This window comes from Pyxicephalus adspersus, chromosome Z (assembly GCF_032062135.1).
Source record: "Pyxicephalus adspersus chromosome Z, UCB_Pads_2.0, whole genome shotgun sequence".
NCBI lineage: Eukaryota > Metazoa > Chordata > Amphibia > Anura > Pyxicephalidae > Pyxicephalus > Pyxicephalus adspersus.
In genome coordinates, this window is record NC_092871.1 from 27,306,028 (window position 1) to 27,329,452 (window position 23,425).

Sequence of the window (23,425 nt, forward strand, 5' to 3'; positions counted from 1 at the left end):
CTGGAAAATAAAAAATTCCTTTATGATAAATCTTGAGTTGAATGTTTTCATTCTACGTGGACAACACTGAAGGCCCCATCCATATGTCTAGTTTATCACTGATTAGTGAACAATACATGTCAGCAGTACTTGGTGTACATTAGTTGGGCTCATACTGAGACCATTCTCAAATACTAACTAAACATGACAGCAAGTTACTAAAATGTAACCTATTGATGGTTAAAAATCTTCAGTTATGGTGAATAATATGGCAGTTAACTGTTATATACAAAAAGATTGATTAGATCAAATCTGCATTATTTTATAGTATTTGTGCCTATTTTTTATCAATAAGGTTGCATTTATTAGACTAATTTGAGCCTCATGTGGACAGACATTGTTTCACTGCATACTAGAGGTAGCCGTATGTGTTAAAATTAAAGATGCAAGCAAGAATACTTGCTGACATGAACTCATAGGATTAAGATGTGTGAATAATTATGAAGAAAATCCAACTGAGCTGAATATTATTATTACATAGTATTTATACAACACTGACATAATAAACAGATCTTTACAAAGTCCATAGTCATCTCACTCCTTGCAGATAGTGTCCTGGATTCAAACCATGTTTTTCTAATAGTGAAATTGATATTTTTTATCAAAGCTTTGGGTCTAGTGCATGGGCAACAGGGGTGTATTGGGTCCGGCATGGGTGGGAACACCCTGCCTTTACTTTTTTCGGAAATGGGCACGCGTGCCCACTCTTATTTTGCAAAAAAATTCTTTCGTGGTCCACGGCTCTGGCTGGTCCGCCCCCCAGCTGGGTGATGACATAGACCCAGCTGAGGAGGGTCCCCCACCAGCCAGAGCCGTGGACCATGTCTCCCGAATGGAATTGCAGGCTCAGGGCGGTGGGTGCATTGTCTCTCTGAACACTACCTGCGGGATCTGGTATCATGACGTCACTCTGGGGGAAGTTTCTTCCTCTTTGAGTGACACATAGGCAGGGGTGTAGTGGGGTCGGCACATCATGGATAGTACCGTGCCCCATCTTCTTTTTTTTCGACTACACCCCTGATGGGCAACCTCTGAAAGGCTTTGCAGAAATTATTACAGATGCAGAACTGATGTACTGTTGTACTGATGTACTGTAGTTTGCCTGTGTGTTTTCTTTAAAGAATGACAAATTATTTATTCAAACTGGTAAGATTTGCCCTCCACCCTCCTCATATCATATACTTACCTCCCTGCCAGGCAGTGGCTTACACTGGCTCCAGTGGTTCTGCCATCTTTGTATTGTACAAGTTTCTGCAAAGGGCCCCTAAGAAGAATCAGTTTCCCTGGATTGCAGGTTGCTTCTCCATTAGAGTAGGCTACTAGCAATATGCCATGGCCTCCCAGCTTAGTGAAAATAACTTCTGTATTGTCAGAGGCAGTAGGTGGCATCTTGTAGAGGAGGTCATACCCTGATAAGAAGACAGTAGAATGGGGTATATAGGGGATAAGGATAAGTAAAAGTTTAGTCATTTTAAACTCAAGCTTGTCATCCATAGTTTTAATAATATTTCCAAGATGTCACAGCAAGCCCTAGAAGACAAACTATTTAAACCACTACTTCCCACAGTATATACCCTGGACCATAGAAGGTCAAAAATTATATTCAGCAGTGGAAGAAGAACATCTCCTACCAGGTTCAGTAAAATTTAATCACGTTCACAAATGCACAGAGTTTGCAAAGCTTTTGGTGACAATCTCCTTCATCCCACCAGCACCGTATCTCCTTGGTAAGAGCTGCAGCATCCAGTTGATGGCCCATGGTTACATTTATATTTCTAGCTCAGGATCAAGTGGGTTTCTGTTTTTCGTTAATATTTTCTAATTTTACTAACATAAGGACCTAGTCTGTATAAAATGAGGACAGGTAAACAAAGCATTCTCAATGGGTGGTGTTCATTTTTTAATGCCATTATGACGTGCAAATCCTTAAATTGTATTGTGAGTACAGTGACTGCTACATTGTGTAACTTAACCTGGAATGTTTTCCTCTTCAGTGGCTGATACATCTCAGCAATAGTACCCTGGATACTCTCCAGCTTCATAGTAAGTTTTACAGGATGTTTTTCTAATGACTAATCACAGCATATGATTGAAGTCTATTTTTAATTCACACAGTCACTACAAGCCTGCAATTTGAATGTGTTGCCTTCATGCTAATTAATTAATTATGTAATTTCAAGAAACTAACAGTTAGCAGTGAGGAATTCAAGAACATATTTTAAAGCACTGATTGCATTGCAATTAGCCAGATAACTACTCAATGAATGTACTAAGTTGTTAGAGGTGATACTTTAAGAAAGGAGAGGCTGTTAATAGGGGGGGTAAGGAGTTCAGAAGAGGACTGTGAGACATTGCAGGAAAAATGAGGGACGCTGATGAGAGCTGTGGTGCACTAATGGGATTGGTAGGAAGTTGGTGGTCACTGAATGGGGACCTCCAAGGTTGAGGTGGGCTGGGGGAGCTCGAACCCACCTACCTGCTACCTACTTTTCAGCGCCAGTCAGTACAGCTGTCTGGTGTGCAAAATGATTTTGCAGTCATAATTACCGCATAAATATATTTGCAGATATTCCACATCTCCTTTATGTGTGGTGGTCCTATGATGTATCAACATTGATCTATATATAAATATATATATGTATAAAATTGGGGGAACATTAAAATCACGTATAACAAAATGAGCAAAGTATGAATAAAGTAATGAAGAATATGATATAAGAATTATCTGTAGTGTGTACCCCCGCTGTGTTCCTGTATGTACTCTGACAACATGTGGGCTTTAGATAAGAGAGCGGAAGATGTCCTGGGGGATCTCTTCCCAGAACTGGATCAGGGCATCACTGAGCTCCTGGACAGTCCAATGGTACTAATTTGCAGAGCCAGCTGCATCAATACATTATCTCCCAAAGGGTCTCTACTGGATTCAGATCTTGGGAACATGATGGACAGTCAATGGCATCAATGCCTTCATCATTCAAGAACTACTTACATAACCACACCAGACTGGGCATTGTCCTGCACCAAGAGGAACTTAGACCCCACTGTCTCTGACAATTGGTCTGTTAATTTCATCTCAGTAGCTGAAAGCAGTCAGAATACCAAAAGCTAGCATGTGGAAGTATTTGTGTTTATTAAATAAAATATGTGGTTGCCATTTGTAACCTAGTTCTTAAAATACTAATTTTTGCAGTGCAATTATTAATAAGACAACCATACCAAGCATGTTGTAAAAAAAGTCTCAAAATTTCTTATCTCTATACTTGTTCCAAGTGACCAACTCAGAAAGTGCTGAAGCCAAAGCACCAGCATGGCAGCCAGGGAACTAGTATTTTCCAATGAGAGGTCATCAAAGGAAGCCTACGTAATGCTTTCAGTAGAGGTGGTTGTAAAGTAGAATATTTGAACTGTCACATTCCACTAATTTAGTTAACCTGAAATCACCTTTATGGCTTAGCCAGGATATGACCTTTTATTACACTGGACACTCTTCCTATGGTATAGTAGCTTAATTAATGTGTGTTTGTTTTGTTTTCAACAAAAGCCTTTTGCAGAAAAGGTTTTTTGCTCATTGTTCACTATAGCAGAAACCCAGAAGAACTTACGTTCCTTGTTCCTGGTTTTCAAGTTTGGGTGCATTTTATGCATTCCTTGTCACTGAGATGGAAACGCCTTTAACACCAGATCTCAGGGTGGAAGATCACAGTGGAATTGACTAGTCAGGTATTAATGCTGTAGCTCTGAAAGAAGCAGGCAAGAATCAGGCCCACTCTCTGGACTCTCTGCAGCTTTTTCTGCCTGGCACTGATTCTGGAACTGGAGTGCTACTCACAGGATAATGCACAAAGCTTTCATGCTGGAGTAAAGTCTGTCTCTAAGGATCTAAAAAAGGTAAACGCATCATGCAAACATGTTTGTACTAGCTCTGGAAACTCAAGTTAAAAAAGACAGAATAGCTATATATATATAATGATGAATGGAAACAGTTAGTTAAAAAAAGAGATTCTCTTTTTTTTGCCAATTTAATTGCTATATTGGAAATGATAATTTTCTGTGCTATTGTAATTTTTTTTTTTTTTAGTTTGCATTTATTTTTGGTTTTAGAAATATAACATAAAAGCGTAGTATAAAAAAAGTATAATAAGCTAGAGGCCACCGGACTTCTCTTGGCACATAAATCACATTCAGATTTTGCAAGTAGTGGCAGGTCATGTTAAAAACCTAAGAAAGTATATTAAGGCCAAATACTTATATAATAATATAATTTAAATAACATCTGAGTTCTTCATGGTTCAGGATAATGTATAACATTGCAGGGAGCTGAGAGAGACATGCAGGGCATGAGCTAATTTATTTTACAATTTACACCCAAGGTTCATGGTTATAATTCCTCCGAGTGGCTGCATCATATGATAGATGCCACAGGTTGCATCAGTCTGATATGGCACAGCAAGAAGCAGAATCATTGCTCTACCAAAAACTTGTGTACTGCGCTACTGTCCCAGGAGCCAGAATAAACCACATTTTCAGTGCCAGTAGGGACAGGACATTACCTCTTACCTGAATATTTTAAGGCATGTTCTAAAGTGCAATAACACATAGCTTAGTAATCAGTCATATTTATTTTTTGTCCTGTACAAAATAAAGGAAATATGCACACATACACTATGTGCTTAAATCATACCTGATGCTGTCAGACTAATAATTACCTGCAACTGTCATATAACTGGATCCCACATGATGAGAACAGTTTGAACAATAGACAGTCTGTACACTAATACACAAACTGCTCAGATTCACATGGCTACAGTAATTACAGTCCCAAACAGAGTATGACTACTTATTCAGGCTGTAAGTTATTATATAAAACATGGAATAAAGCTAAATGAACTCAATTGCATAGCACATCATGGATTCTATTTGTTGCCTAGAGTTTTGCATACAGAGGGGTCATATTTTAAAATAAGAGCCCTCTGTATGCAAAACGCTAGGCAACAAATAAAATCAATGATCTGCTATGCAATTGAGATCATTTAGCTTTTTTGATCAGTGGTGGAAAGCAGTATTCTGTTATGAGTGTCAGCAGTACTTGTTATTAAGTAAATATGCCTAGGATCTGCACACATGTAAATATGGGGCCGTATTTAAACTTGTGTGTTGCAGCAATACAAAGTAAACATACACATTACTACAATAGTACAACAGGTACTGCAACGCATGATGCGTTCTATTTTATTAAACCTGATGGTGTGCTTTGATGCTAAAATGGGTCACAAGTCTTTTTTATCAGTTGATCATCATTGCTTATTTATCATGAACGGATTGCTTTAATAAAAAGCACTGTATAGCAATGATAAAAGCTGTGATTCACTATAAGGTATCACAAAATTGTGAATAGGCCCTTAAGGTTTAAATAAGGCCTTTTTATGATGGTAGCAAGGTTTTATTTCTAATATCTGTGCCCTTGCTGGGGAAGTTTTAATAGTGGCACCAATTCTGGTGACAGTTGTCAGGGGATCTTCCGTCACTTTGGAAAGATTCACACCTATATGTGTCCTGTTGGAGAGAATTTTGCTCCAGTGCTGGAGACACAAGAGGAGACTGTGGTGGAAATATCTCCAACAGGGTACAGACAGTTAAAAGAAAAGTTCTACCAAACTCTACTATATCCAAAAATAAAATAGTTTTAGCTGTAGAAAAATTTTATTGAATACATTGTCCACTTTATAGCTAGCAGTCAATACTTTATGACTTTTAAAGGTCAATGCAGTGCCCAGCATAATTATGTTTTGCAGAAACTTTTATTCAGCATATAAGTATAATTATTTCATTATTTTCATATTCCCTACATAGCATTGAATGTTTATATATATTTTTCCATTGAGACAGCTCTGAAGGCAGTCAAACTTTTTGTTTAAATCCATCTAAGCATATAATTAAACAAATGTTGTGTTTAGAGATTTTAGATCCATCTGCCAGAGTGAGTTGTCATGCAGAGAGAATGTTGATGTTAGTGATTCACCTTTTACCTTCCAATAGAACAAAGAAATTAGATAACAGTATAAAGAAAATCAATGATCTTAGTAACTCTTGCATGAACAAAGCTGAATCTTAATTTAACTACCAATGACAGCATTTTATCTTACTTCTTTATAGTAATTTGACACATACGTCAGAGATGTATGAATTTTAGTTCTTTGTAAAAAGTTTAAAACCCACTGATCATTGTAAGCCATAAATGTGATGGCCATATAAAAAAGACTTTACTGTCTTCTCCATCAATATGAAATCTCTGGATGATATAATTGAGACGCAGGTGTCGGGCACTGAAAATTTAGGCATTGTATGTCTATATCAAATCTTTGTTCTCAATATACACTGGTATATGAAGTTTAAACGTGCGTATAATATTATTAATAGTGCTGGTATCAGATAAGAGTTTAGTGAAGGGAAGAGCTAGAACACATGCTAGGCCTTAAATGCTGCCTTTGTCTCTGTCCCAATGACCATTGTTCTGATGACTAAATAGGAAAAATTTTAAAATGTTTGAGTTGTTTTGAGATGAGAAAAGCATTCCGGGGGCAAGTGCACAACTGACAAAAAGTTTTGTTATTATGGTGGGTGACAGATGTTATGGTAATATTGATGTCAAGAATCAAACTCAGGACAAGGGCCTGTACTAACATCTGTACCACTGATGTATAGCATGCAGCTTTGCATGACAAGGGGTACCAGAAATGTATTAATAATAATAATAATAATAATTATTATTATTATTATTATTAATAATATTTACCCAATAACAATAAATGTTTTATCTTGTTTCAGTGTTTATTTATATTGGTAATTTGTGATCAGACATATTTGTTGCTTATCCAGGCCCTGCTTTCAGTTTTACAGTTCTTCATGCTTATTCCTACAAGTCTATGAGTTGGTTTGAAAGAAATCTTTTCTTGCCAATTTGGCTATGAGAAATATTTCATTTGGTTCTTCCCACTATCCTGAACTGTGAAATAAACTTTTCTGTGATACAGGATGCAATGAGAACAATAAATACCTTCTGGTTCTTTTCTGATATAACCCATATATTTTATTTTTTGTCTCTTCTATTACTTGGTGTATTCTTTGTGGCTTAATTAGATTCGAAAATAATACATTTTAAGGCACAATGAACCTCCAATCTAAAAATAGATTTGTGCCAGAAAATTAGCACGGACAATTGCAAGCGGCGTTTGGTATCCTAGCACAGTGGAACACTGACAAGTTAGTTCAATTGTAATTTAAAAACTAGTTTGTATTTTGTCATACCAAAAGAATTGTATATGCACTACTTACCTGCAAAGATGATACAAACATGCCAAAGCTTCAGTTTACAGAATGCAATGTAATATTGTAAACTGGGTAAGCCACTTATAAAGTTGTGTAACATTTGTCTTATAATTGTAAAGTAGACTTATGGTAAAGTAGACTTTGTAAAATAGATTTATGGTTAAGCTTTCTTGATAGACATCAGTTTGTACCCTAAATAAAATAATGTTGAGTCCTTAACTGTAATTTGAATAATGAGACTCTTTAGGCTAAATACAAAGATGAATATGCTATTAAACAAATATTTTAGTATCTGTAGAAGGAAATTAATTTGATACTGCATGACATGATCACTAAGTCTAAATCAAGAATTGATTTGAATAGCTACTGCAAATAAAAATGTGGATCTTTTAGAACATATCACAACTGAAAATAGCTGATAAACAGCTATGGCCACAGAGGGGACATTTCCTGATTTTCAACCACTGTGCTGCGGCACACTGCCCTGAGAGATCTTCAGGTGTACCGTGGGAAAATATCCAATTACCATTGTCAAGTGTCTGTGCTGTAGTGACTGGCAGAATAGTGTAATACTCTTCCATGTCAGTGGGTGGCAATAGGTAGCGTAATTGCCTTGTTTATTCCTAGAGACAAGAGAATTAGCTACACAGTGTCATTTTGTAACATTTTTATTTTGAGGTGTGCCGCAGGATTTTTTCAATGTAAAAAATGTGTTGTGGCTCAAAAAAGGTTGAAAAACACTGCCGTAACTCACAAGCTTCATGTTAACAAACCACTCAATTTTTGTGATGACATTTAAGTAACCAAAGTTGCATTTAATCTCTCAATATTCAGATATACAGTCAGTAAATACGTTTTTTTGTTGTGATCACATTTGCATATTATTATTTCAGTTTTTTTTTTGCATATACCAGGGTGCAAAAAGCATTATCCAAGGCAAATAATCAGAAATTATTATTATTTTACACTATTTATATAGCGCCATCATATTACACAGGACTGTACAAAGTCCATAGTCATGTCACTAGCTGTTCCTCAAAGGGGCTTACAATCTAATGTCCCTACCTCAGTCATATGTCTTTAACACAGTCTAAGGTCAATTTTGGGGAGAAGCCAATTATCCCAAATGCATGTTTTTGGATTGTGGGAGGAAACTGGAGTACCCGGAGGAAACCCACACAAACTGCAAAGGCCAGAGTGCTAACCATTGAGCCACCACACTCTCTGTTTGGCTACACAAAAGCTAATAGAGGGTTTTCTTTAATGCGCCACGAAGACAAACAAATCCTAACATCCAAGTGATAATTTGAACAAGGTGCACATTGCGCACATTTGCCGCTATTATTATTATTATTATTATTAATAGTAAACAGTATTTATATAGCTCCAACATATTATGCAGAGCTGTACAATAAATAGGGGTTGCAAATGACAGACTAATACAGACAGTGATACAGGAGGAGAGGACCCTGCACCGAAGAGCTTACAATCTAGTAGGTGGGGGAACTTACACACAATAGGATGGGAGATATGTAGTGGTGGGAAGTAGTGAGGGTTTCAAAAGACAGAAGAAGATGGGTAGGCAAGTTTGAAAAAATGGGTTTTGAGTGCTCTTTTAAATGAGCAGCCATCATTCATATTGCAACCTTTTCACCAGCATTCATTGTATGCCCTGACTTAAAAAACAAAACACAGAAAAGTTTTTAAAACAAAATGCCAATGTGTTATAGGGCAATGGTCGCCAACCAGTGGTCTGTGATACATGAGAAAATTTTGGTTGTCCACAGAAAAATTTGGACATTAATTAGTTTTATTAATAATAAAACAATAATAATGTTCTAATATTCTTATATTCTGAATGACAATTTTCGCCTTTATATTGCACCAAATGCATGAACTGTACTAGAGACGGAAAAACAAGGGAGGCGCAGTGTGACGTCAGTGTAGTGTTAAGTTGTATGAGACAACCATTACCGAGTCGTACGCTTCAGCATTGTTTCCACCATTACAACAAACACCCCGCTCCGCGAATACCGATTCTCATCCAATTGTTTTATTTTATTTATTATTTTCCCAGGTTCTCCTTTAGATAAGTATGACCATAGCTGTGTATTTTCTTTAATTGTTATATGTAATGGTATCATAGCTTGACTTTGATAACTATCATTTTTTGTTTGTTCTTAGATTTGAATGAAATAAACCCATGATGAGTGAGAAATAGCAAACAAATATTTTTCATTTCTTTAGTAATACCAAAGATAATGCAACTAATGATAATAATAACAATAGTAATCACATAACTTTGAGCTGATCAATGAATCAGAGCCTCTATAGTTCTCATCAGGCACCATTAGGAAGATCATTATTTTACAAATGTATTTATCTTTTTAAAGAAATTCATGCTAATGTTGTTCATAATAATAAAATTATAAATTTAGTGGACTGAAAGGTTTGACGCTGCTGTTATAGGGGATATATATTAAGTATCCATTTAACTATTTACTTGTAACTTTGACTTACTTTATCAAATTGGCTCTGGATAGTTTTGTTTTAATTATTTCTAAACAGACCTATAGATTTGAAAGGCAGTAACAGTAAGGACAATAAATGCTCTGAACTGTTATGGCAGCTAAGATTTATATACACTATAGATAAAACACTAACACACATTAAGAATTACTCACATTAAAAAAAAACTGATTCAGATATGTATTTCAATATGTAAAATGCAAGTGTAGGCAAATGGCTAAGCAATTACATAATTGTAAACAATGATAAAATTGTATAGTTTTGTTCAGCCAGTTTTCCAATCCTGGCTTTCTTGTCAGACAGCAGAGTTGGGCACCAAGTGCAGCTTGGTTTAAGAACCATACCCGTCTGTGATTGGACCGTGAAGAAGCAGCAATACACTGATAAGGTCACTCTGAGGTCTTCTTGTTAGCTGTATTGTGCATTGTATTAAAGTCTGTGCTCTTCTTCTCCTCCCCTAGTCTGATATCTGTTATACATGAAGCTGGAGGAGCCCAATATAAAAACAGAATTTGTTAAATAAATACATACTAGTATTACATTTTTTTATATCTGTTTAGACTACGGACTCCTTTTAGTATACTTTGCTGTGTATAAACAATTAAATATATACAATGAGCAGAAAAATACTAAATGATCTGCAGACCTTGATATTATTTTATTCTGCATATAACATTGGATCATGTAAAAACGAGCACGGCACGCACAAAGCTTCTGTAGGTCACAGTACATTTAGTGTTTGTGGTTATGAATGTGTGCTTGGCTTAAATTGCTGAGCTCCAATATTTACAGTCAAGGTTTTCTTCATCTGTGAGATGAAATTCTTTATATTTTGAAGGACACTGCAGCCCCGGATTACAATGAGTATGGATTGTTGTGCTACTTTCACATTCCTAGGATGTAAGTGCTGTATGATTTTTACACAAAAGTCAAGGCTAAAATTTAGATGTACCACTCTGAAGAAAAATGTGAATAAAGAATGTTTGACTTTTTAAAGAGGACATGTACAACTCTAAATTGTATTATTATAATATTTTTATTATTATAAGAGCATTGGAGTTATTCATGTCAATCAAGAATACTCTCCAGTTTTCATGGTCAGGTGCTCATCAGGTTTACATGATCTGGGGCATATTTGGAATGGGTTAAGGACCAGCTTTAGTTTTCCCTTAATTGTCCTCCTTCTTAAAACACTGTAATATTTACCAGTAAACTATTATCCTGCAGTCCTGTGGCTGATCAGCTTACTTTACACGTCCTTTCTCTTCTGTCTTGGTGGTGGTTGTGGTTGGACCTTATCCTGGATATAATTTGTGACAGTTGTTCTGTCCAGGAGTACTGTAAGTCTGGGCCTGCATTATACCAATTAAACCCTCAGGACTGTTTATAATAGCCCGGGCTCACAGGAAGTACACTAAATGATTCCCCACTTTTCAGAAAAGGAATGCCATTTGATTAGGAAGCTGTGAGCTTTTGGGGAACAAAACCAGAGTAGAGGTGAGCATTTAAAAACTTTTTAACATGCTGGTCTAATGATTGAATGATGAATATTTTTTTTTCATTTGGAGTTAAAATGTAAGTTTTATGGCTAATTTGTTACTTATAAATAAATAACTTTTAAAGTAGATCAAAAAGTGCAATGTCATGGTATAGTATGCAAATCAACATTGGTATAAATCAATATTTTTTTCCAGGTCATATTGAAATTGACTCTGTAATTTGGATGAATAGAGTCAAGGTGTCTTTTAGAAGTATGCTCTGTAGAAGTTCTGCATCCTATAGAAAAATGCAAATCAGGTAGTTTGTCTTGGTGACCCAGAAAGAAACAACCAGACATTATGTGCTTTAAATGAATGTTTCATGAGAAGTTTCCTTTATTGACTTTGATTTGGACCATATTAGAAAAAAAGTATTATATTTTAGTTTTGAATGTGCAGATGTGTAGGTCTCTTTGACAAGTTGTTATTGCTGTTTGCATCTTCGTTGGGGAGATTTTTCATTTTATCTTGGGGATCGTTGTCACTGAGACAGAAATGACAACTCTCTAAGATGGAAATTCCCTTCATTTTTGAACGTTGCAATTATGCAAACCAGCTATGTTCCTTTCTGACTCTGGCATGTGTTTTGACAATATTTCTTGTACGCAACAAAGACTGATTAGCTATTTTTTCTCTTTCCTTTACAGTACATAAGACTACAGGAGTCTAATATCAAGACATAGTCACATACACGAAATTACAAGAAATATATTAGTAAATATATTTAATGATTCAAGTTTAGTTTTTAGAAAGTTAGTAATTTGTTATCATATTTGCTATCTTGAGTCAACATTTATATCATAAAATTATTGTTGGAAAAAGCAGACTATATTTTTTCTCTTCTGTAATAAAGGGTTCTTACTTTTCTGCTTGTAGTCTTCATTTCAGCATACATTGGCATCTGTTAGGATGAATTAACACCAAGCACAGGAGTTGAGGAAAAAGACCAGGGAAAGGTGTTGGCATTGGGAGGGAACTTACAGATGTTGTAACATTTGGTTCACCAGTATATTGGCCATTACTTAATGATTACAAGTTAAGAAAACATCCTATTTCTAACAGAGTTTTTAAAATAACTTATTTATGTACTGGGTCCTTTTTTGTTTCGGATAGAATATAGAAAGGTTGGAAGCTTCGTCTAGTTTTATTGTTGTTTTTCATCTCATTGGTAACATTTTTGTTTACTTTTTGTATGGTCACCAAATAATAATGTAAAGTAGCTGATACAGAATCTTTTTTTAATATAATGGACCTGATTTATTAAAGCCCCTCAAAGCTGGAGAGGATACACTTTCATCAGTGAAGCTGGGTGATACAGCAAACCCGGAAAGGATCTGATTCAGGATTTAAAACATTTGCTAGCAAATAGCAAGAAATCCATTCCAGGTTTGCTGGATCACCCAGCTTGACTGATAAAAGTGTATCTTCTCCAGCTTTGGAGAGCTTTAATAAATCAGGCCCAATGAGGGATGAAGGGTTGGAACCTCTGTTACGTTTTTATTTCTGTCTGTGTACCCAAAGAATAATCTCCATATTTCCAATTTGCTCAAGGCACACGCCACCTCTCTAATCAAAACTAAGCAATGCATTTGGCTGATAATAGGCTTTACCTTTAATTTTATTAAGGCATGTGGACTGTTTTTCTCATGGAAAGGGAAAGAAGAATGAGACACAGACTAGGCAGACACTAGCTTGTATAACTTTCAACAAAAAAAAAACATTGAACAGGATCCACAGAAAAATGTCCTAAATTAAACATAAAAATGAAACCTGTATTCAGCAGTGTCTTCAGCATCTCCTACCCAGGAGAGATCTTGGTACTGGAAATGTGTTGATTCACTTGCAAGGGATAACAATTTCCTTGTTACTCCAAAACATTAAATGTAACCCTTTTATTAATAAATCAGTGTAAAAAATATTTCAGTACTATGGAGAGCTCCAGCTCATCACACATCTGCATTCGTGGCTTAACTGACATTTGCTGGACATTTCCAGGCTTTAATATTGAATTAATAGTGATTTGCATAAAGGTCTTTCTTTACCCTTCAAGTTTTTTAGCTCATGCGAGCATTAAAAACACTATTGCACACAAACCCAGCACATTGCATCATTTGAACTGAACAGGGCCCAGCACAATGTTCCATTTGGCAGAGTAGCAAATCAAAATGTCATCCAGGAGAAGAAGAACCTATACCACCTGTCCATACATATAACATATCAGTCCTGAATTTGTTAAGGAGCCATAAATGTGTCATTACTTTTTATTTAACTTTCATACTTTACATGAAATAACTTATTTTTTTAGTAGACAAGGTTTATAAGAACAAAATTAGGATTGTCATCTATAAAATCACTAAAAAAATGGACATACTTTGCTCATGGTAGCCAATCAGCTGCCTTCGGTATTTCTTTCAGTTGTTAATTACCGAAATTGATTATATGGTTAAAACTGCAATCTTTAATATGATGGTGATCTAATATTAGTTTGTATACTGTTTAGATTAATAAAAAATAAACTATTTTTATACTTTTTTAAACAGGCACTGACTGTTTGTAAGACATGGAAGAACTGAGGAAGAGCCCAGTGGAGTATAGGACTAAGGAGCATCCAGTTCAGACAACCAAAATGGGCTCACAATGTGTTGTTTTCACATATTATCAGGGAGACATTAACAGTGTGGTTGATGAACACTTTTCAAGAGCATTGAGAAATACAAAAGACCCACAAGACTTAAGTACGAAAAGTAGAAGTAATGACTTTCTTCCAAAAAACAGTAAGTTTGAGAGAAGTCTCATGTAATATTTTTTGGTAGTTATATAGTGCTAGATTATTGGCAGCATTTGTTTCCATCACATGTGTACGTGCAAAAAGAACATAAGTGGTGTTATGATAATCTACAGTATCTGTATCTGATAGTGAAATGTGGGTACTAAAGATAGTAAGAACACAAATTTCGGCAAGAAATACATCCCTAGTGGGAAACAAACCTGTAGCCTTTGTGCTGGAAGTCACCAATACTAATCACATCATGACACTTTTCAGTTAACAAGAAGTAAATATTTTTATGTGTTCTTACACCTGTCTGCTGAGTGGGTGAGAATAGTCCTGAATGTCTTTATGTATATTCATCTAAAGCTTGAGTATACTTATGTAAAAGTGGTACTAGTAGCATTTAGAAATATTCAACAGATACCATTGTCCTTATAGAAGCATTTATGCATATTGACCTGTAGAATAAACTCAAACTACACATGTGTAAATGTTACTATTGTACTTATGTAAATGACCTATCAATGCCATATATTTTAAATATGTACCCAGACTCATTTTTGGTTCCTCCATGGATACTCAGATAATGGATGAATAAACTAAAGTACAATATAATAGTAATAAATAGAATTAATGCAGATATATTTGATATATATTTTGGACTATTGTGCAGTGTTCTCCCCAGCCCCTTTTAGCTGGGCGCACTGCCCGGCCCTTTTCAGTAACCACCTGGCTGTTTTTTGGGTGGTTACTGAGTAGTTGTCACAATACAGGGGCTGCCACCCACCTACAATTTCCTCCCACCCTGCTTAAAATATTTTCTGGGTTGACCACTGTTGTGGTTATATTTTCAGCAAAAACACAGGTCTACACCTCAACCTCAAACTTGGTACAAATTTACTACTAAAGGGCCACCTGTAACCAGCCCAAAGCTTATGCAGGAGATTATAAATAGAAGGAATACCCCATTAAGAGTTGTGATACTTTAAATTTACAATGAGAGGTTTTACCAGTGGAGTCTGAAAGATATATAAGATGCTGGGTTCATGTGATCTATTGGTACTTGCTTAAAACAAAAATACAGTTTGACTATTAATTAACTAGTAATTCTATTAATTTATCATTGTTGCCAGTATTTTAGCTTTGGGTCCTTGGGAAGAGCCAGTGACATTGACTCTGTATAAGTTTCTGTAGTAATTAAATATATACAACTATTATGCTAATTTGTACTATCGGAGACCGGGATGGTTCTTCTGACCTCTTCTGACGTGCCTGGAACTCTCATATTTGGTAATGGGGCCTTCAGCCTCCTAGTTCAAGCTCCGATGCTCGCTGTATTTTCTAAGTTATCCTAACTTCACAGGCTTTCACTGGACAAAGCGTGTCTGTTTAACCAACAGGTGTACAGGAAATGCTCAGCAGAGCTAGGGGGCTCGGCACTATGTGAAGACACATTGCAAGAATGCTGAGTGCTGTGTCTGAGCTAGCTAAATACCCAAGGGTCATTAAAAGGCTATTTACTGATTGGCTGGTGAGAGGGGCGATACTCATTAAACCTGGAAGAGCAGCACTTTAGCGAGGAAGATGTAGGTGTGGCATCTGACACACAAGGAAGTGTCAAATGCCAAAGATAAAGTGGACATAACTCAAGATATTCAATTCATAATATTCTATTTGAATTTTTAATGCTGTTTGTAAATCATCACATTGTTTTAACTTATGCTAGCAAAAGTTACACAAACATATCCTCAGAAGTGAGTAAATGCAACAAATGCAGAGAAAAATAAACTGCTGCAGTGTTTATTGTATGTAGTATGTTGGAAAGCTTGGCCAATTACTGCATAACTTATCTAATACTTAACAAAGAATGTGTGATACTAATGCACAGTTAGTTATTACCTAGCCACAATCCACAGCTCCAGATGGCCAACATTTACTTCTGCTTCCTATAGGCTTTTGTCATGAGATTCTACTATCTATTGGGATATCTGCTGGGGATTAATTTGACTCAAAACCCATTAAATACCATATATGACACATTTTTTCTATGCATATAAATTATAACTATATTATTTATATATTATAACAGTTTCATATCATGAAAACTGTTAATAAAGAGTCACCATTTACTGAACTGTGTCAAGTGTCAAGTATTTACATTCCACTTTGTGAACATAATTAACCTTTACCTGCAATTGGGCAGCCTGCCATGGGATTTTTTTAGGAAAACACAAATCCGTCATGTAGTTATTATTAAAATGCCATGCATACTTACCTATTGACTTGCTGGTCTCAAGGGAGGAATTGCTAAGATATGTAATGGTTTAAAAACTCCTATATGATTTATTGGCAAAAAGCAGTTTCAAGGTATATACTGTATTCTATGGGACAGCTATTATCCATACCATTAAATGGGTGGAAGGGAGCAATGACCTATCTACGGTATATTACTAGAACAATAGAGAAATGTCCAGTTTTGCTGGAAAACTCAAATTAATTATAACTTAATTTTGTATGTTTTTTATAAAGCGCACAGAGATTTAATATAGCTAATCAAGATTCCACTTTGTCAATACTGTTTTTCTTGTGCCCATATGAACTGTTTAAATATCCACAATAGCCAATAACAGATACGGAATTACCCTTGTTGACAATATTGGGTGGATATATGAGCTGTCATTCCAACTTCCTATCTTTTGTATTCTCCATATATTTGGCTTATATGCTGCTATGTATATTCATTGTGGCTATTGTGATGTTTTTCAAGTATAAGGTATGGTTAACTGGGAAGAGAATGGATTTAATTGCATTCAGGAGATTTGATTACAAGCAAACTTTTCCAAATGGTGCCATGCTTTATTCAATTATTAGTAGCTAGCATTTTAGCCTAAGGTCCCAGGTTTGAATCTGCAAGGAGTTTGTGTGTTCTTCCTGTCTTATTATGGATTTCCTCCCACATTTAAAAATAATTCTGTGCTAAGCACATTAGATTTAATCCATGACTATAGAGTGTGAAGTGTCGGGTGATATGTCAGTATTACATATTACATGACAATAAATAATATAATAACCAAAATTGACATTTATCAGTTTAATAAAAAATTCACAAATTAATTTTAAAATTTGCACCTAATAAAAGCTATATATGTCCTTAAGAACAACATATAATTATTTACACATGCATATTTATAAAGTTCAATTGTGAGCGTTTTTACATTTTAAAAATGGTTTCTGTGCAGACATGTCTAAGACCTACACCTAATAAATGCATCCTCTGTGCCACTACGGATTTAACAAATAATAGCAGCTTCCTTATTTCTGCTCCACATAGGTTTCTTTATTGTGACACCGAGCAGAACCAGGACGAGAACCAGGGGGAACACTGATCCCTTTTATAGCAGTTGATAGTAGCAAACAAATGCATACATTTATTAAGAATTACTGAACAACTTCTCTCTATGGTGATTTCTAAATAGTGAAGTTGCACTTTATATTCAAGGTTCGCAGTACTGCATCAAGAAATAACAAACTTTTTTATTGTTTCTCCTAATTTTTGTCCATCTCCAGATATTTTTGGCTAAATGTAGAGAAATGGTAATGAAAAAGGGAACGGGGGATGTGGAGAGGAGTCTGCATACTCTGAACAGCTTAAATAGCATAAAACCATATCTTCTTTCTCTTGTTTGGTTGTATATTGTTAAAAGTAGGTCACATCAGACATTAGTTTTTACTTAAGTAATCACAAGAGGAATCTACTCTATGACTACTATGCACTTGAATGACTTTTATACTTGAAATAGTATTATTATAATACTATTATAATTGAAATAGTGTGTTTCAGATGTTACTAGGAGAGGGAGGCAGGGGCAATTGCTTAGAATATAAAGAAGGTCACAATATGGTGGTCTACAGGTTTTTAAAGAAATCTGATATTTCCTATTGTTAGTATCATTTCTGTGAGTCTGTACAAATGCACACATTTTTGATAATTTCTTACAAATCTGCATACATGTTATAAAATATTGCACAGAAAAATGAGTACGTTTCTTATGAAGCTCACATCAGATGCCACTTTGATAACTCAGTATGTGTTTTTGCTTGAAAGACACTAAAGTATCTGCTTTTTGGAATGTTATTCCAGCAGCTGAAATTAATATTGTACTTTTCTTTCAGGCAGTAATGTGTTAGTGGATAATTACCTCTGGCCGAAGCCCTATCAATCCAATTCCCCTGTTCAGATGACATCACCTGTGTTATCATCGCTGGGCTCACCATCTGAGCACTACCCATCCACAGTATTCTACCAGCAGCACCAACAGCCAGCTGATCTCTGGCATTTCCATAATTATGGACCCTCTGGCCATGTAAATTCTGTCTGTCACCCCCATTCTGTCCCAGAATTTCAGATGGTGCCAGGACCTGATGGTAAATATAGTTCATTTCTTAATCTGCTGCAGCCTGAGGGATATCCAGGACCTCTGCAGGAGTCAGTGTCAAAACCTGATCTTCTAACATCTCCATCTAATGGGCCTCCTATATCTGAAAATGTGAATCCAAGAACACATGTACAAGCAGGTATGTTTAGTATTAAAATATCTGTCTGACTAAAATGAATATATAAGTTTTGGTGGAATGCTATTGTGTTTAACATGAACTCCCATGATCTCTAGGGATAAAATACTAGAAGTTGAGTTTCCTTGTCCTCTGTAAGATTGGGACCCACAATTTAAAAAAAAAACTGAAAGAGAAGTAAAGAGGAGACGGGAGCATAATATGGAATCTAATATCACTGTTGTTGAAACCTGTTTTTTTTTACCCATTCTTAAGTGTCTTAATTACAACCCACAGCCAATGGTTATTACCTTGGCTGTAAGCCCATTGCCATATTAGCTATGAGCCTATTGTTAAGTTATACAGTGGACATAATTTCCATTGGCTGCTGTTCTTTTGGATTAGAACTGACCCTGACATCCACCAGCTAGTGGGAACACCACTATATATCTTAACAATAGGCTCATAGCCAATAGTTGCCATAGCCATGTTGTCAAGATAGACAGAAGGCCACATTCCCATTGACTGGTGGTTGTGAGGAATGGAGAGGTAAAATACTCAAGAGTGCAGAATATAAAAAACAAGATATAAAAAAAGATATAAGAACTATCACCACCTACTCAAAACTGTAAAGCTTCTTTCTGTGGATTGATTTTACATACAGCTTCTGTAAAGTTTTGTTGCATTTTTCAACTTAAGTGCCAATTCAATAATGAGAGAATAGTGCATATAGTATTTTCGCTACTGTGCTTTCAGTCGTATATTTTACAATTTTTCAACTCACTGAAGCTTTTATGGCACAGAACACAAAACTGTGCTCTTTATATGAATGAAGTTAATGATTTGTGTGGTCTTTGTAATATAAAAGTCAATTAAGTTAACTCATACTGCATGAGGTTTTGTCCTATAAAACACTGTTAGCATCTGACTATCAATAACTGTGCAGATCTTTGAGATACCTACTGAGGGGAGTAGAATATGGAACCATTCCAGCAAGACAGAAAATAGTGAATTAGGAAAAAGATACCAAGAGTTCTGCCATTTAATATTATTTAAAAAATCATGAATATTCACAGAAGCAATTTATATATATTATCTAAAAAATAGAATTGAAATGATTCATAAAGATCAGTGAATTAGGTTCTAATGGTGGTATTAATAAAATACTACAATGGAGCTGATTCATACAAAAAGGAAAACAACGGAATAAGACAGGGGTGTCAAACTCAAATACACAGTGGGCCAAAAATAAATACTTAGACAAAGTTGCGGGCCAAACTTTAAACTGATATAGCACCGCTACTACAATTTCCTGCGTCTATATACCAGTCCAATGCTGGGCCACACATAGGCAGAGAGGCCACTGGTCAACAGACGTGAGTAATGCCGGAAATTGGAGTAGCGGCGATATTTCAATTCAGAGGCTGGCCAGCTGCAGTTCATATTTAGGATTCCTTTTGGGCCAAAAAAAAGGACTTTGAGGGCTAGATTTGGCCCTCGGGCCAGGGTTTGACACCTCTGGGATAAGCTGTAAGATTTATTTCATGGAAATAACAAAAATGCTATTTGGCTTCTACAAGCAACAGCCACAACTTTGTTCTCATTTTATTTTCTCAAGTCTTCATAATTAAAAAAAAAAACTGTTACTTTTCACAATATAACACAAATAGGATTCCTTGCTATTTTTTTTTCCTGTATCTAGCGGAGTTCCAATGCAACAGTCAGATCAAGCTTAAAAGACATTTGAAACATAAAAACTTCAGAAACAAATACACTTGCAAAATTAAAGAAGAGAAACTTACATTTCCCACTGCCCACACTACACAAATTCACTTCAGTTAAAACTTTTAAAGTAGTTTTTATGCTTTACATAATTATGGCTGAATCTTGTGTTTTCCCTGGAGTCTGCTGTTTTAACTTTTAGAATCAGATTAAAGATATTAACATTCTTGCTGCAGTTTGCTGATGTGTCAAAGCAATGATAATACAATCCTATATCGCAAATTAGTGTCTGTAATACTGTATTTTTCTTTTTTTAGGTCTTCATCCTCAGGAGAGAAGAAAGGAGTTTTTCCACGCACAAGAGAGAAGGAGGGATTTATCTTTTTATTGAGTACTTAGTTCTTTTTTGTAAAGCGCTTAGAAGTTACATTCTGGACATTTCTGTAGCATCCGCTGTACGTCGCTGATGTACATCAAAGGACATTTTAATGAGTTGACCTCCACATAAAAACTTTGCTTATTTTGTAGATATCTTCTTTAACAATAAAATAATGGTATTTCTTTATTTGAGAGACACTTTACTCGGTTTCCACTATTTGAAGTCAGACAAGTGTTGTCATTTGTTATTATGTTAGCCACTTTGAGCATACTTTTCATCTGTGGGATAGGCATCATTTTGGTAATTGTTCATTAAATGTATGTTCTCTGTGGAAAGACTGTCTGAATTTAAAGGACCTCATTATTATGATTTCTATCTGACTAAACATAATATTTACCCAGAGCCATTTTGGACTCTTTCTTTGTTTGTATGAATCTATCTGACACTTTCTGCTGGACTTGGTACACACAATTACATCACTTCATGTCCTTTCGGTCCTAAATTCTGAGTGACAATTCTCAGTTATGTATCAACATTGGAGTCCTCAGTAACAGTGCTATAAAGTAAAAAAAAATATGCACAATGAATCTTAACTACGCAAAGTATAATATATCAGTGTATTATTGCTAAGAAGTATGTTATTTTCCTTGTTCAACAACCCATTTGAAACCTGAATCTAAAATGCTAAAATATGGTTGGCCTTTGTGGAGAATAATAGGTTTTGAGTAAGACCATTATTGACTATTACTATTATTATTGATATATAAGACCTAGGGTGATATTTCAAATAACCTAAAATAACCTAATATTCCATCTCCATATAAATTAGGTATCTTTTACATTATCAATGTGATTGGAGACAAATCAATATATGGCAAAGGGACCTGAGAAGGGTTGAGTTTCAAGAGTTAGCCCTTACCCTATAAACTATAAGCATGATGTCAAGGAGTTGGCGCTCACCCAGGCATGCAGTCTGCCATTTTGATAAGGTCAAGCATTGATCAGTTGACAGTTGGTCAATTCATGCTGCTCATCCAAATGGTAGTTCTTTCTCAGTGTTGGTTTCCACTGGCTCCCATACTTGCTCTGACCTTTTTTTTCTCCCTCTTATGAGTCCTCTAAGATTCTATTTCTGTGTCTATGCATAGTCTAAAACAAAGGATTTAGGATTTCAGGGTTTAGTGGAACCCTAGAGTTCCTCCAGAGGTTGCTGGGGGTTCCTTGAGCCATGAACAATTTGTGCCTCTCAGGTTAATTTATGTGGTACCATAATCTTTTTGGGGATCTGTAAGGGTGGCATTATTCCCAATGGCCAGCAATGTAAGGGATCTTCTTCCCATTGAGCATCACAGTAGTGTTCTTTGGATATAATAGTTAATAAAGGGGTTCCTTAAGCAAACTGGAAACTGCAAACAGAAGTAAATCATGAAATTGTTTATTATCAATTTTTTGAGGACATGAAAACTGCATTTATTAACCTTAACTGATAAAAGGGCATATGAACTAAAACATTCTATATATTGAAGAATACTAAGGGGTCCATTTTTAAAGAATTTGTTGTTTATTTGCACATCACGTGCTTGCTGTACATTTGTATGTCTGTGTTTTATAACTTTCATTTTCAAAGAGTATCTACCCATGTAAAATGTGGTGGTTGATGATTTTAAATATGACAGATGATTTTGTTGCATTTTATGCAGCTACTTGGAGATTCTATTTTTATTAAAATTAAACAACGATCAAACAATCAAATGTTTGATAGATCAGATTTATTACTTCCTCATTACATTATATGCAGGGTGAAAATTGATAGGTGTCCTTGGAAAATATGAACAGGATGATGCCTCTGAAAATAATAGCCAAATATTGTAAAACACAGAATAATGAATGTTCAGCAAAATTGACTGTGTGAATCGAACAAAGCAACTTTTATAGGTGGTGCCCTAAGACAAATGAAGTTTTTTGGATGTTGTGTTATTTTTTGTGTAATGTTTTATTTCTTCATTCATTCTTATTTGTATTAAATTGTTGATCTTTATTTTTAAATATTTTTCAGATAGATTTTTTTCCTGTAATATATTAAGATAGTAAAAAAAGGCCATTGGCTATAAGACTGGAATACAAAATAAAGGAATATTTTAAAATAAAAATTGTAAAATATGTGGCTTTTTAATCTAATTTATTCTAAATTGACAATGATTGAATGACAATCTCACAAAGTGGCAGATAGCAATTGGCAAGTAGACTACAGCAGTGCACACTTCACTGTTTACACGGACCTTCTATCATGGCACAGACAAAAGAGATGGCCATGTCCTCAAAAAGCCCTCTCTAGAGAAGTTTAGCTGGGGTGTCTAATACAGAAAACAAAGGCAACAGTAACAGCCGCTTACACTGCTTCTCACTGTAACCTACTGGTGTATATTACTAAGGCTTCAGACACCAATCTCAAAGCATTTATGGAAACCCAACTGCAAAAAAGCCAAAGGATGGAATTAAGGTATAGTATATATTCTTTAGGAAAGGAGGGGGGGGGGGGGTTGTCTGCTGTAAAAAAAAAGGTGGGCTCTA

The 23,425-nt window shown here is 35.5% G+C and overlaps 1 protein-coding gene across 1 annotated transcript; it reads left to right on the forward strand.

The window, feature by feature from the left end:
- The first annotated feature begins 3,727 nt into the window (after positions 1-3,727).
- On the forward strand, positions 3,728-22,990 carry VGLL1 (vestigial like family member 1). The gene is made up of 4 exons (XM_072431057.1): positions 3,728-3,927; positions 13,973-14,206; positions 18,376-18,777; positions 20,793-22,990. The coding sequence occupies exons 2-4, from the start codon at positions 13,993-13,995 to the stop codon at positions 20,864-20,866; spliced, it is 690 nt and encodes a 229-aa protein (XP_072287158.1). The 5' UTR covers positions 3,728-3,927; positions 13,973-13,992; the 3' UTR covers positions 20,867-22,990.
- Positions 22,991-23,425: the final 435 nt, after the last annotated feature.

Bases quoted from the DNA above. Each gene is read 5' to 3' on its own strand.
- VGLL1 (XM_072431057.1), top strand. From the start codon at position 13,993: ATGGAAGAACTGAGGAAGAGCCCAGTGGAGTATAGGACTAAGGAGCAT. The intron at 14,207-18,375 runs GTAAGTTTGAGA...CTTTTCTTTCAG, and splicing joins TGACTTTCTTCCAAAAAACA to GCAGTAATGTGTTAGTGGAT. The intron at 18,778-20,792 runs GTATGTTTAGTA...TTCTTTTTTTAG, and splicing joins AAGAACACATGTACAAGCAG to GTCTTCATCCTCAGGAGAGA.